Genomic DNA, 12,721 nt, shown 5'->3' on the forward strand with positions numbered 1-12,721 from the left:
AGTCCCAGCCTGGGGTACTGGAGTGTGCCCTTGGCTCTTTGCCGTGGCCCTGCGCTGCTGGCTATTGGCCTTGGAGGTCACACCCCTTCTCTGGGCCCGACAGCATCACCCTGTCCAATGGGGCTGCGGCTAGATCAGAGGCTCCCAGGCCTAGGTGCTTCCAGCACTGGGATCAGCTCCCGCCCACCCCTAGGAAGGCCAGGAGCCCAGGGGCGGGACCTGTTCGGAGTTAAATACTTGTGAACAGCACTCCACTGGCCTCTTGTCTCAGTCTTAGAGCAGGAAGTTTGACCTCGATTAATCATGGTAAGTGCCTGCCGGCGGCCATGGCAGCCTCCCCCTGGTGACATCTGCGGTGAGACTTCCAGACACGTGCCTTGTATCTGAGCCTCCGAGTCTTACTGTCCTTTTCTTTCTCCTCAGACGACTTACAGCAACAAAGGAGAGAAGGTAAGCAGGAGGGGAGATGTGGGGTCAGGGCCCCGGGAGACTGGGATGTCAGCAAAGAGCAGGAAGGGAACTTCGGTGGGTGTGTGACGTCCAAGATGCTTGCTCAGGTTCATCTCTGCCCGTCCCCGTCCCCCAAAGACTTAGCAGGACTCAGCCTGGCCCTGCTAAGAAAAATTTTACCTCTTCTTCTTAAATTTCTACCAATCTATTAATCCTGTCTAGAAGTTCTTTCTAGATTTTTTTTTTTTTAATATAATCTCTCCCCCGACATGGGGCTCAAACTTACGACCCTGAGATCAAGAGTCATATGCTTTTCTGACTGAGCCAGCCAGCCAGCCCTGGAAGTTCTTTCTAAGGTTTAACTTTAAACCCGTGTGGCTGTAGCAAACGGCAGCTCCCCTCTGGGAGACCTGGGCAGGGCTCCTGTGGGGGCTTTCTGATCCTAACCCCCAGGAGCTCAATCTCTACCAGTCTCTACGTGAGAAACGTCTCTTGAGGCTTGGCAAGGCCGCAGGGTGTTTGGTTTCTCAGTTCTGGAATGAAGGCCGGCACAAGGAAAGTGATTAGACGACACCTCTCCATCCGCGCTTTTCTAGACCCACCTCCAGAGACTTAGCCTCTCCCCTTCTCTCCTTCTGCAGCCGGCGAGGGGCCGATTCCTCCATTTCCACTCCGTGACCTTCTGGGTTGGCAATGCCAAGCAGGTAAAAGCTGGGCCCGGGAACTGGAGAGGGCAGAGGGCAGGCAAGAGAGCCTCCTGGACAAGGGCGGGCCTCCAGTAGGGCCTGTGATTGGCCCCTGGGTGGGGAGGATCAGGGCCAGTGTTGGGACCATCCCAGGAAAGACAGACACTCTTTGGATCCTAATTACACAATCAGGGCCTCAGACCCCAGCAGGAAACTTATCTGACATCAGAATGGGCCAGGCAGTGGCCTTTCTTCGCAGGACGGACTCTGTGCCTGGGGCCACAGGGCAGACAGTCTTAGGGGGACTGGAGGCTCTCAGCTGGGGGCCCCCCAGGCTGGCCCTCAGGAACCCGGTTGCAACTCTGTGATTTAGGCTGCGTCATTCTACTGTAACAAGATGGGCTTTGAACCCCTGGCCTACAAGGGCCTGGAGACGGGTTCCCGGGAGGTGGTCAGCCACGCGATCAAGCAAGGCAAGGTGAGTCGCCACCCCAGGACCCCACTCACCCAGGAGGCTCCCACTTGCCTTCTCTTCCCTTGCTGGTCTTTGAGTCTCCTTAGGGCTCTGGTGCCTCTGGGTGAAGTAGACCAGGAGGCCCTTTCCCCAGGCCGACCCGGTTCTCTCCCAGGACGTCTGGTGGAGCTAAGGGAACATGGGCTGAGAGCCCCCACTCTCCCCTCCACGGGCACCTTTGTACAACTTGCAACACGGACGTTAGTGTCATCTCCTTGGCCTGGCCCAACGCTGGCCTCACAGATGTTCCTGATAAGTTGGCGGAGGCCTCAGACATCAGAACTGAAAGTCCGAGCAGTGCCCTGGTCCCCGGGACCCCTGGGGATTCCCTCCCCTGGGGGGGCCAGAGCCAAGAGCTCATCTCAGGGAGAAGCTACGGCAGAGACGGAGCTGGAACCCAGGGTTAAGGAATCCTGCCCGGCTGGGAGGGGTGATGTGGTCCTGGGGTGTCTCCCAGGTGGGCAGGGAGGAGGGGATGGGAATACATCGCCAGGTGCTCTCCTGAGCCACCAGCTACCCCTCCTTTCTCCTCTGTGTTCTTAGATCGTGTTTGTCTTCTCCTCGGCCCTCAACCCCTGGAACAAAGGTAAGGAGGCCCCGGGGGCTCAGGGTACCAGGGGGTGAAGACAAGCTATTGTGGGGGAAGGGTAAGGAACAAAGGAGTGGGTCCAGTTCAGGGAGGGTTCCCCAGCCTAGAAGGAGATGGAACCCCGGGACTGACAGTAGAGGGGAGGGGGGAGGGGACCATGGCTCTAGCGCCACGACCTCCCCTACCGGCCACAGAGATGGGCGACCACCTGGTAAAACACGGCGATGGAGTGAAGGACATCGCGTTTGAGGTGGAAGACTGTGACTACATCGTGCAGGTGAGACGGCTTCTGGGCTGCCCTCGGTCTGTCACAGGGTCCCCTGTAGGTCAGGGCCGGAGGACCTGCCGCGTTGGGGTGACAACCCCAGACACCGCTGTGACGCACACCTGAGCTCCACCTTGCCAGCTGCATGTCGTCTCTCCGAGCCTCGGTTTCCACATCTGTAAAACGGGGACACTCAGAGCACCTACCTCACTGAGGTCTACCCCGAGGAAATGAGATCATAATTACGACTTCTCGCGCGCGACTCCGAACCAAACACCCTGTTCGAGAAGCAGCTTGGAGGTTCAGAGCATAGACTCCAGAGCCAGACTGCCCGGGTCTGAATCTTATTATCTGTGAGACTTTGGGCAAGTGACTTAACTTCTCTGCGCCTCTGTTTCCTCAACCATAAAACGGAGACAATCGCAGTACCTTTCCTGTAATGTTGCTTTGAGGGTGGAAGAGGTTACTACCTTCACTGATGCCTGACGTGTGAGAAGCACAGCTATGCAGTCAGGTTTTGCTAAACGAATGCAGGAGTCATGCACGTAAGGGTGCCTGGCAAGGGTCTGACACAGGTGCTCGATAAATGCCCGTCGGATTCTTCCTATCCAACCACCTGTTTTGCAGATGGGGAAGCTGAGGACTGGAGAGGGGGAAGGGCCACAGAGTGGGGTAGTGCAGATGGGACACGCTCCCACCCCCACTGGTTTGTCTCTCGTAGCCCCGACCCTGGGCCCGGGTCTCAGTTTCCCTATTTGCCAGACGGGCACAAGGCATGGGTGTCAGGGGCGGTAGCTGAAGCTGGCTGTAGTTCCCGCCCGGGGCTGGAAAAACCGGAGGAGCCCGTGGCAGGACGAGGTGGGGAAGTCCCGCAGAGGCTGGACCGAGGGGGAGCCAGCAAGGGCTCCGGGAGGGTCCAGCACTTAACCGCCTCCCTGACCCATCTCCTCTGCAGAAAGCCCGGGAACGGGGCGCCAAAATCGTGCGGGAGCCCTGGATAGAGCAAGATAAATTCGGGAAGGTGAAATTGGCTGTGCTGCAGACGGTGAGTTAACTTCGGTGCCCCTACCCCTCCTGCTGTCCGCTCCCCTGAGATGCCAGGATTCCCCACACCATCCTCGCGTGCCCCCCCCCCCCCCGCTCCATCCTACCCTCCCGCCCTTGTGCCTCGACGCAGACGTTCTCCCTCAAGTCTGACTGCCTGCAAGGCTTGGCCAGGGTGAAGCGGCTCATGGGAGCAACCGGTCCCCCCCCACACCAGCTTCCCTTCCTCCCCTGCGGGGTAGGGAGGGGGATGGCCGTGATGACAATGGGATGTAAACGAAAGGCAGGGGCTCTGCAGAAGGGGGTGAGTGGGGTCTGGGGAAGCCCCGCCCTCTTCCAGCTGTGTGACTTTGGACAAAGCACGCCACCTCTCTGTGACTCGGGCTGCAGGGCCTGCAGCTGGACCGCGTGTGTGACGCGCGACAGGCTACTTAACTCTTCTGTGCCTCCAGTGTCTTCAACTATAACCCCGGCCAGGGTCATTGCGAGGCTCAGATGAGCTCATGTGTGCACAGCATTTCGAACAACAGTGCCTGGCATGTCGCAGACACTCAGCAAAGATTTCCAAGGCTGTGTTACTGTCGTACAGAGACAATCACAGGTCCCATCACCTCAAGGTTAAATGCAGCTTAAAGATCGTTAAGATGACTGAAAGAACCCTTGGGTACAATTTGATCCAATGCCCTCATCATTCTCACTTAGCCAACACATTTTTCTTGAGCCCCTACTACTTGCCAGGCACTGCCCTAGGTGCTGAGGATACCATGATGAGCCAAACCTCGGCCTTGCCCTCACAGATCCTGGGCCCAGGGGGCGGGGAGGTGGGGGGGGTGTGGCAGGCAGACCGTTAAAGTCCCGAACACATGGCACGTTCCCGAACACATGGCACGTGGCAATTCGTTTCAGAAAGGGGGAGGTGACCATCTTGAGCTGGGGTCAGACCCGGGTGGGAGCTGTGTTGGCATCGTGACGTGTGGCCCAGCCTCAGTGGGGATGAGGGCTCAGGGGCCAAGCTGGGCTGTTTTCCACCCATAGTACGGGGACACGACACACACCCTGGTGGAAAAGATGAACTATACCGGCCGGTTCTTGCCTGGATTCGAGGCCCCAGCATTCGTGGACCCCCTACTTTCCAAGCTGTGCGTACGCCTCAGGCCCGGGAGAGGGGAGCAGAGAAGGGGGGGTGGTGGAAAGCACTTCCCTGATCCTCCATGCAGACGGGGCTTCTCTGAGGAGACAGAGCATCTGGGAGCCTGCCGGGGAACTCCCGAGGGTCCCCAAGGGTGGCTTGAAGGGGTAGCACAGAGGCTAAGAACATAGGCTCTGGACGTAACTGCCTGGGTTCAAACCCTGGCTCTGTCATTTTATAGCCATTTAACCTCAGCAGTTACTTCGTTTCCCTCTGCCTCAGTTCCCCATTTGTCAAATGGGGCTAGTAAGAGTGTGTGAGCTGACACGAACGGCTGCCTCTGGTAGTCCTATGTCACAGCGAGCTATTACAGCGGGAACGGGGAGACTGAGGAAATAGCCCCATCCTCACCGCCTAACGGCTTCCTTCCCCCAGGCCCAGCTGCAGTCTGGAGATTATCGACCACATTGTGGGAAACCAGCCTGATCAGGAGATGGAGTCTGCCTCAGACTGGTGAGTCCCGGCCCAACCCCTCCGCGCAAATGAGTCAGGCCCGCCCCCCGGTTCTTGCCTCAAGACACTAACGTGGGAAATGGGGCCACAAGGGCGCGGGAGCCTAGCCTTATGTCACCGAGGCATCTTCTCCCTGTAAAGCCATCACCGTGGAGTCCAGGGGCTTTGAGGTTCAAAGTGATGGAACCTGACGAACCTTGGGGAACCTCGGCACAGAGGGGGTCACAGTCCTGGGAGACCTGGAGGCAGTCTGTCACTCCCCAAACAGTGCCCTTGTGCAAATTAGGAGCAAGTGCCCTTCTCAAAGCACCTCTATCTGTTCGACCTTTGCCATACTACACGGGTGTTGTTACAAGACACTTCACTTGCATCCGAAAGAAAATTGTCATAATAAAGGTACAGGTCTATGATGTATATGATGTAAGTGAACGGTGGTTCCTTTTTGGAGCCTGCTCGGGGCGGGGCGGGGGGTATTCTGGAAGGTGGAAATAGAGACAGGGAGCCAGTCCCCGGCTGGCGCTCAGAGCCACTGGGTCCTTATGCCACCCCGCAGGTACCTGAAGAATCTGCAGTTCCATCGTTTCTGGTCTGTGGACGACACACAGGTGCACACAGAATACAGCTCTCTGCGCTCAATCGTGGTGGCCAATTATGAGGAGTCCATCAAGATGCCCATTAATGAGCCAGCACCGGGCAAGAAGAAGTCCCAGATCCAGGTGGGGCCTTCCCTGGACCCCGGGGGCCTGGTTGGGGGAAAAGAAAGCAGGAAAGAGGTTTCAAGGCTCTTGCAGGGGCTGGGGTGTGGGTGACAGGGGCCAATGACAGTGTTTTCCTTGTTTCCTCCCACAGGAATATGTGGACTATAATGGGGGCCCTGGGGTCCAGCACATTGCTCTCAAGACCCAAGACATCATCACAGCGGTTAGAAGCTCATTCCTGGTCCTAATTCAGCTCCAGAGCCAATCTCTGCAAAATGGAGGAGAGCATGGGGGGCGGGTAGTAGCAATCCTAGGGCGTCTTCACCGGCCCAGATGGCTGGCCCGGCTCCCTGACTGATTGCTACCACTCACGTGCAGGCACATTCCCACCCCAGAGAGTTCAGGTTCTCCGCACAACAGTTTCTCTGCTGGCTTTAAAAGTAGCAGGTGCCAGAGTAAGAGGAAGCCTGGATTCTAGTCTTAGTTCTGCAAGTGACTTGCTGTGTGTCCCTGGGGGATTCAACCCCCTCTCTGGGCTTCAGTTGCCTCACCTTGAAAATGAAGATATTAGGCTACAAGGTGGATTAGGTCCTTTGAGCCAAATTAAATGTGCTGAGTCTGTGGAACCAGCCCTTGGGGAGACTGGGTCCTACCTATTCCCTACGTGGCAGTACATCAGAGTGGACAGGAGCCTGAACGGCCCCATTCCATCCTGGCCTAACCGGGAGTTCACTGTATGACCCTGGCAACTTTGTTCATTTGTTCATTCATTCACCCATCCAATAGATGTGTACTGGGCACCTATTATATGCCAAGCACCCTTTTAGGTACTTAGGATACCTCAGTCAACAAAACAATAGTGTCTGCCCTTATGGAGGCAACAAGTAAAATACATATATTAGATGGTGACAGTGCACACTTAATAGGACGGTCGTGAAAGGCCACATTGAGAAGGAGGCATCTGAGAACGTAGGCTTGTAAGAAGGGAAGCCTGTGGACACCTGGGAAACGTGCCCCAAGCAGAAGGGACAAGCAGGGCAGAGGAAGGTTGAAGGCACAGCCAGGAGATCAGCGCGGCTAGAACAGAATGGGCAAGGGAGAGGAGGTAGGAGATGAGGTCAGAAGGTGGAATTGAGGGCAGATGGTGAGGGCTTTGAACTTGACTCTGAGGACATCACTGTGAGGTAAGCAGAGAAGTGACATGATTTCACCTGTATTTTTAATTTATTTTTTTATTTTTTTAAGTTATTTATTTATTTATTTTGAGAGAGAGAAAGAGAGCATGAGCAGAAAAGGGACAGAGACAGAGAGAGAATCCCAAGCAGGGAATCCCAAGCCCCGATGTGGGGCTTGATCTCATGAACCGTGAGAGCATGACCTGAGATGAAATCAAGAGTTAGAAGCTTAACCAACGCCACCTAGGCACCCCTAACTTGTATTTTTTAATTTTTTTAAAGTTTATTTTACTATTTTATTTTATTTTATTTTATTTTATTTTATTTTATTTTATTTTATTTTTGAGAGAGAGAGACAGAGTGTGAGCAGGGGAAGGTCAGAGAGAGAGGGAGACACAGAATCCGAAGCAGGCTCCAGGCGCTGAGCTGTCAGCACAGAGCCTGACACGGGGCTCAAACTCATCACCCGTGAGATCATGACCTGAGCCGAAGTCGGATGCTCAACCAACTAAGCCACCCAGGCACCTCCTAACTTGTATTTTTTAATAAAATCACTCTGACTACTACGTTGAGAATAGATATTTAATCTCTCAATGCCTCAGTGTCCCCAGCTATGAAATAGGGATAATTGTTCGGATACCTCAAAAACTTACTGCGTGGACATAATGAGGCAACACACGGAAAGTGCTTGAGATAGATACATAATGAGAATTCCATAAATGTTAGTGATTGCTGTTCTTTTTTAACAAGTTTTTTTAATGTTTATTTATTTTTGAGAGAGAGAGAGAAACAGAGGGTGAGCAGGGGAGGGGCAGAGAGAGAGGGAGACACAGAATCCGAAGCACGTTCCAGCTCTGAGCTGTCAGCACAGAGCCCAACGCGGGGCTCGAACCCACAAACCGTGAGATCACGACATGGGCTGAAGTCGGGCTCTCAACCGACTGAGTCACCCAGGTGCCCTGCGATTGCTGTGGTTCTAATGGGGCCCACAAGGTCCAGAAGAGGAGGGGCATGAGGTCACAGGGATGCATCCTGGCAGGTAGGGGAAGCTAGGATAGGGACTCTGCCTCCTCCTGGCTAGGGGTGTTGAGCATGCAGAGAGGAGACTGACCTTGACCCTACTCTGAGACAGATTCGCCACTTGAGAGAGAGAGGCATGGAGTTCTTGGGTGTTCCATCAACATACTACAAACAACTGCGGGAGAAGCTCAAGTCTGCCAAGATCCGAGTGAAGGAGAACATTGATGTCCTGGAGGTGAGGCGAGTGCAGGATCCTTGAGTTTGAGATGGGGAGAATGAGCCCTGAGTTTCATCTTGCCTCACAAATATTGTCTAAGCCTCTACCCTGCATCAGGCACTGGGACACAAGAGGAAAACCAGACTGGGTCCCTGCCACCATGGGACTTGCAGTCTAGCGGGGAGACAGATAACAAACAAGTAATAACACAAACACCATCAGAGAGAGAGTTGGTGCTGTGTAGAAAGTTAAAACAGGCTACGACAGAGAATGATCTGGGGCTACTGCACCAGAGGTGATCTAGGAGGGCCTCTCTGAGGAGGTGACATTTCAGTGAACTCGAAACAATAAGCAGGAGATGGCTGTGTGAAGGGCTAGGGGAAGAGCAAGCACAGAGGTCGTGAGTCAGGAGCAAGTTCCAAGTGTCTGAGGAATGGAAATAAGGCAAGAATGGATGAAAGGAAGTGTTTGAGGACTGGCCTAGGTCATAGAGGTTGGCTGGGGCTGATTCCTCTTGTAGATTCTTTAGGAGTTTGGATCTTGTTCTTCTATGGCCAGAAACCAATGGAGGGTTTGGGGGTTTTGTTTGTTTGTTTGTTTGTTTGTTTTTGTGTTTGTTTGTTTGTTTGGTTTGTTTTTAACAGCCTTATCCATACATAGGTCACATAACATATAAGGCACTCTTTAAAAGTATACAATTCAGTGGTTTTTTAACTACCCACTATGTTGTGTAGCTATCATCAAAATCAATTTCAGGGCGTTTTTCATCACCCTAAAAAGAAACCTCACACCCCTCATCACCTTCCTCCCTGCAGCCCTAGGCAAGCACTCACCCATCTTCTGTCTCACTGGATTTGCCTCTTCTGGACATGTCATATAAATGGCATCGTACAATATGTGATCTTTTGTGTCTGGCTTCTTTCACTCAGCGTTATGTTTTCAGGGTTCATCTGTGTGGTAGCAGGTGTCAGTGCTTCTGCCTTTTCGTGGCTGAATCGTAGTCCATTATATGGATATATCACATTTTTCTTATCTGTTCATCAGTTGATGGACATGGGCATGTTTCCACTTTGGGGCCATTGTAAGTAATGCTGCTGTAATCATTCTCATACGAATTTTTGTGTGGACATGTTTTTCATTCTCTTGGGTTTATACCTAGGACTGAAATTGCTGGGTTATACGGTAACCCTATGTTTAACCTTCTGAGGAATCTGCAGTTTTCCATAAAGGCTGCACTATTTTACATTCCCACCAAGCAACATATGAGAGTTCTGATTTCCACTGGAGGATTTTAAACAGGGGAATGACACCATCCAATTTTTTAAATTATTTTTTATGTTTATTTTTTTTTATTTTTTTTTAACGTTTATTCATTTTTCAGACAGAGAGAGACACAGCATGAACAGGGGAGGGGCAGAGAGAGAGGGAAACACAGAATCGGAAGCAGGCTCCAGGCTCTGAGCCATCAGCCCAGAGCCCGACGCGGGGCTCGAACCCGCGGACCGCGAGATCGTGACCTGAGCCGAAGTCGGACGCTTAACCGACTGAGCCACCCAGGCGCCCCTATTTATTTTTGGGAGGGAGAGACACACACAGCATGAGCAGGGGAGGGCCAGAGAGAGAGGGAGACACAGCAAGCTTCAGGCTCCACACTGTCAGCACAGAGCCAGACGCAGGACTGGGAACCCATAAATTGTGAAGATTATGACCTGAGCTGAAGTTGGTTGCCTAGCCGACTGAGCCACCCAGGCGCCCTGACACCATCTGATTTTTGAAAGATCCCTTGGATGTCTGTGGGGAGGATGGATTGCAAGAAGGCAAGAGGGAAACATGGGGACCTGTGTAGAGGTGAGGTGTAGAGGTGACCTGTGTAGAGGTCCAGGACAGCCTTGATGGTGGCTGGCATAGGGACTGAGGCAGGTGGGTGGTAACAGGACAATTTAGAGATCTATTTGGAAGTGTCTGGAACAGCGGGAGAATGGGGTCTTTTCTTGGCTTTCAGGTGCAGGAGCTCTTATGGACTTTATTTTTTTGGTTTTTATTTTTTAAATGTTTATTTACTTTGAGAGAAAGAGAGGGACAGAGAGAGAGGTGGGGAGGAGGAGGGAGACAGGGAGAGAGAGAATCCCAAGCAGGCTCTGTGCTATCAGCTCAGGCCCGGAGGCGGGCTCGATCCTACAAACCATGAGGTCATGCCCTGAGCAGAAATCAAGTCAGACGCTTATCCCACTGAGCCACTCAGGCATCTCCTTAGGGACTTTTTAAAGACCCCACGTGCCACGTTAGACGGGTGAGCCAGCCGCCCCCCTAACCCTGCCCCCTGTCTCCTACCTAGGAGCTGAAAATCCTGGTAGACTACGATGAGAAAGGCTACCTCTTGCAGATCTTCACCAAGCCCGTGCAGGATCGTCCCACGCTCTTCCTGGAAGTCATCCAGCGCCACAACCACCAGGTACCACCTGTCTCCGACAGCCCTCGGGAGCATGCAGGGTAGCATGGCTGGCTTTCTGGGCCCGCAGCTCACCTTCTCTCTCCCGCTCCAGGGTTTTGGAGCCGGCAACTTCAACTCACTGTTCAAGGCTTTCGAAGAGGAGCAGAACCTGCGGGGCAACCTTACCGACTTAGAAAACAACGGGATAGTGCCGGGCATGTAGGCCGCGGGTGGACCTAGCGAGGCCCCGCCCACCTGCGGGCGCCCGGTGGGCCACGCCCCCAGACCTGGAACACGCCCACCCCACCACGTACCCTGAACTGCAAACCCTCCTTACTGGCCACTCCCTTAGGCCCCGCCCACCAAGCCGAAGCACCAGGCTCTGACCACGCCCCCTTCGGTGGGGCAGCTCCTTGCTCCCGCCCTCGGAATAAAGCGGACACGGGTCCCCCGTGCGGGGTCGTGGTGTTTGTGCCTGGCTGGAGCAGTGACGCCCTTTGGCCTGCAGGGGGTGCTCAGGGCGTCAGCACTGCCGGAGGCGTCTGCGTTCTAGCTTCGCAGCCCAGAGCGAGCGAGGAAGGCACGGTGCAAGCGTTTTGCTAAGAGAGACCATGCCGGCCAGGGAGAATTCTGGAACCGAGGAGGGCAGAGGGCTGACACTCTAGAGGGGAAGACAGTATCATTTCATAGAGTGGTAAATACTATGAAGATAAAGCGGGTGATGATGAGATTGAGCAGAGGTAAAGCTGGGAGGGGGTACTAATTTCAACAGAGAGAAAGCCCCTCTGGAGAGGTGACATTTGGGAGCCAGCCATGGGGAAATCTGGGGAAAGAGCATTCCAGGGGGAGGGAAAAACAAGGGTGGAGGCCTTGAGGTGAAACCGCGCTGGACAGCGTCCTATCTGATGGCTTTACGATCTCTATCCCAGGTTTCCTGCCCTGTGCCCAAACTTACGGACCTCAGAGAGAGGAGGATGTTAGCCAAGGGACTCCCGCTCAGCAACCTAGAGACATGGTTCCCAGCCGGAGAAGTAAAGCAGGTGGGAAGGATCGGAGCCCCTCAGCTTCTGCCCTCTGGTTTTAAAAACCAGAGAAAGGAGGAGCACCTGGGTAGCTCAGTTGGTTGAGCACCTGACTTTGGCTCAGGGCATGATCTCCCAGTTCAGGAGTTCGAGCCCCACATCCGGCTCGCTGCTGTCAGCCTGTCAGCGCAGAGCCCAGCTTCAGATCCTCTGTCCCCCTCTCTTTGCCCCTCCCCTGCTTGCGCTTTCCCCACAAATAAATAAATATTTAAAAGAGAGAGAGAGAAAATAAAAACCAGAGAAAGGAAGATGATAGAAGTCAGGGCTTCTGGGATCGTGAACTTCAGAAATGAAAAGAACAACAGTGAGAAGCCAGAGGAATAATGGCAGCCCCAGGCCCATGCTGCTAGTTAAAAACTATCCTCCCTCTATTTTCCTGTGGCTTATGCAAAGCGGAGAAATTCTGTATCTCAGAAGTTTACAAAATGGTGGCTCATGGGCCAAATCTGGCTCACAGATGCATTTTATTTTGTCTGTATAGTTATACATTTTCTCAATTTTTTATTGTAGAGAGAGAGAGTGCACTCGAGTGGGGAGAGGGGCAGAGAGAGAGAGAGAGAGCAAGAAAGAGTGAGAGAGAGAATCTTAAGTAGGGCTCCACACTCAACGTGGAGCCCAATGTGGGGCTAGAGCCCATGACTCTGGGATCATGACTCTGAGCTGAAATTAAGAATCGGATGCTCAACTGATGGAACCACCCAGATGCCCCTGTCTGTATAGTTTTAAACAAATTTGAATCATTTCGGAAAGTAGGATTATTTCACATACAAATTCTAGGATTCTGTTTCTTCTCGGAACAACTAGGCAGTTCTGGGCTTGCCTTCCTATGCAATAATCAACTAGTGCCAAGTGGTGCATGCCTCCTTGGACGGGACATGGGCCGACAGACCCTCATCGGCTGAGCACGG

The 12,721-nt window shown here is 53.4% G+C and overlaps 1 protein-coding gene across 1 annotated transcript; it reads left to right on the plus strand.

Moving 5' to 3' along the window:
- Window positions 1-250: 250 nt before the first annotated feature.
- Window positions 251-11,205, plus strand: HPD (4-hydroxyphenylpyruvate dioxygenase). Its single transcript, XM_015536433.2, has 14 exons — window positions 251-306; window positions 424-450; window positions 1,092-1,154; window positions 1,510-1,614; window positions 2,194-2,236; window positions 2,434-2,516; window positions 3,460-3,549; window positions 4,584-4,687; window positions 5,113-5,190; window positions 5,744-5,906; window positions 6,040-6,111; window positions 8,196-8,318; window positions 10,636-10,752; window positions 10,844-11,205. Exons 1-14 carry the CDS (start codon window positions 304-306, stop codon window positions 10,952-10,954), a joined length of 1,182 nt encoding a protein of 393 aa, XP_015391919.2. The 5' UTR covers window positions 251-303; the 3' UTR covers window positions 10,955-11,205.
- The last annotated feature ends 1,516 nt before the right edge of the window (window positions 11,206-12,721 follow it).

Source organism: Panthera tigris, chromosome D3 (assembly GCF_018350195.1).
Source record: "Panthera tigris isolate Pti1 chromosome D3, P.tigris_Pti1_mat1.1, whole genome shotgun sequence".
NCBI classification, from domain to species: domain Eukaryota; kingdom Metazoa; phylum Chordata; class Mammalia; order Carnivora; family Felidae; genus Panthera; species Panthera tigris.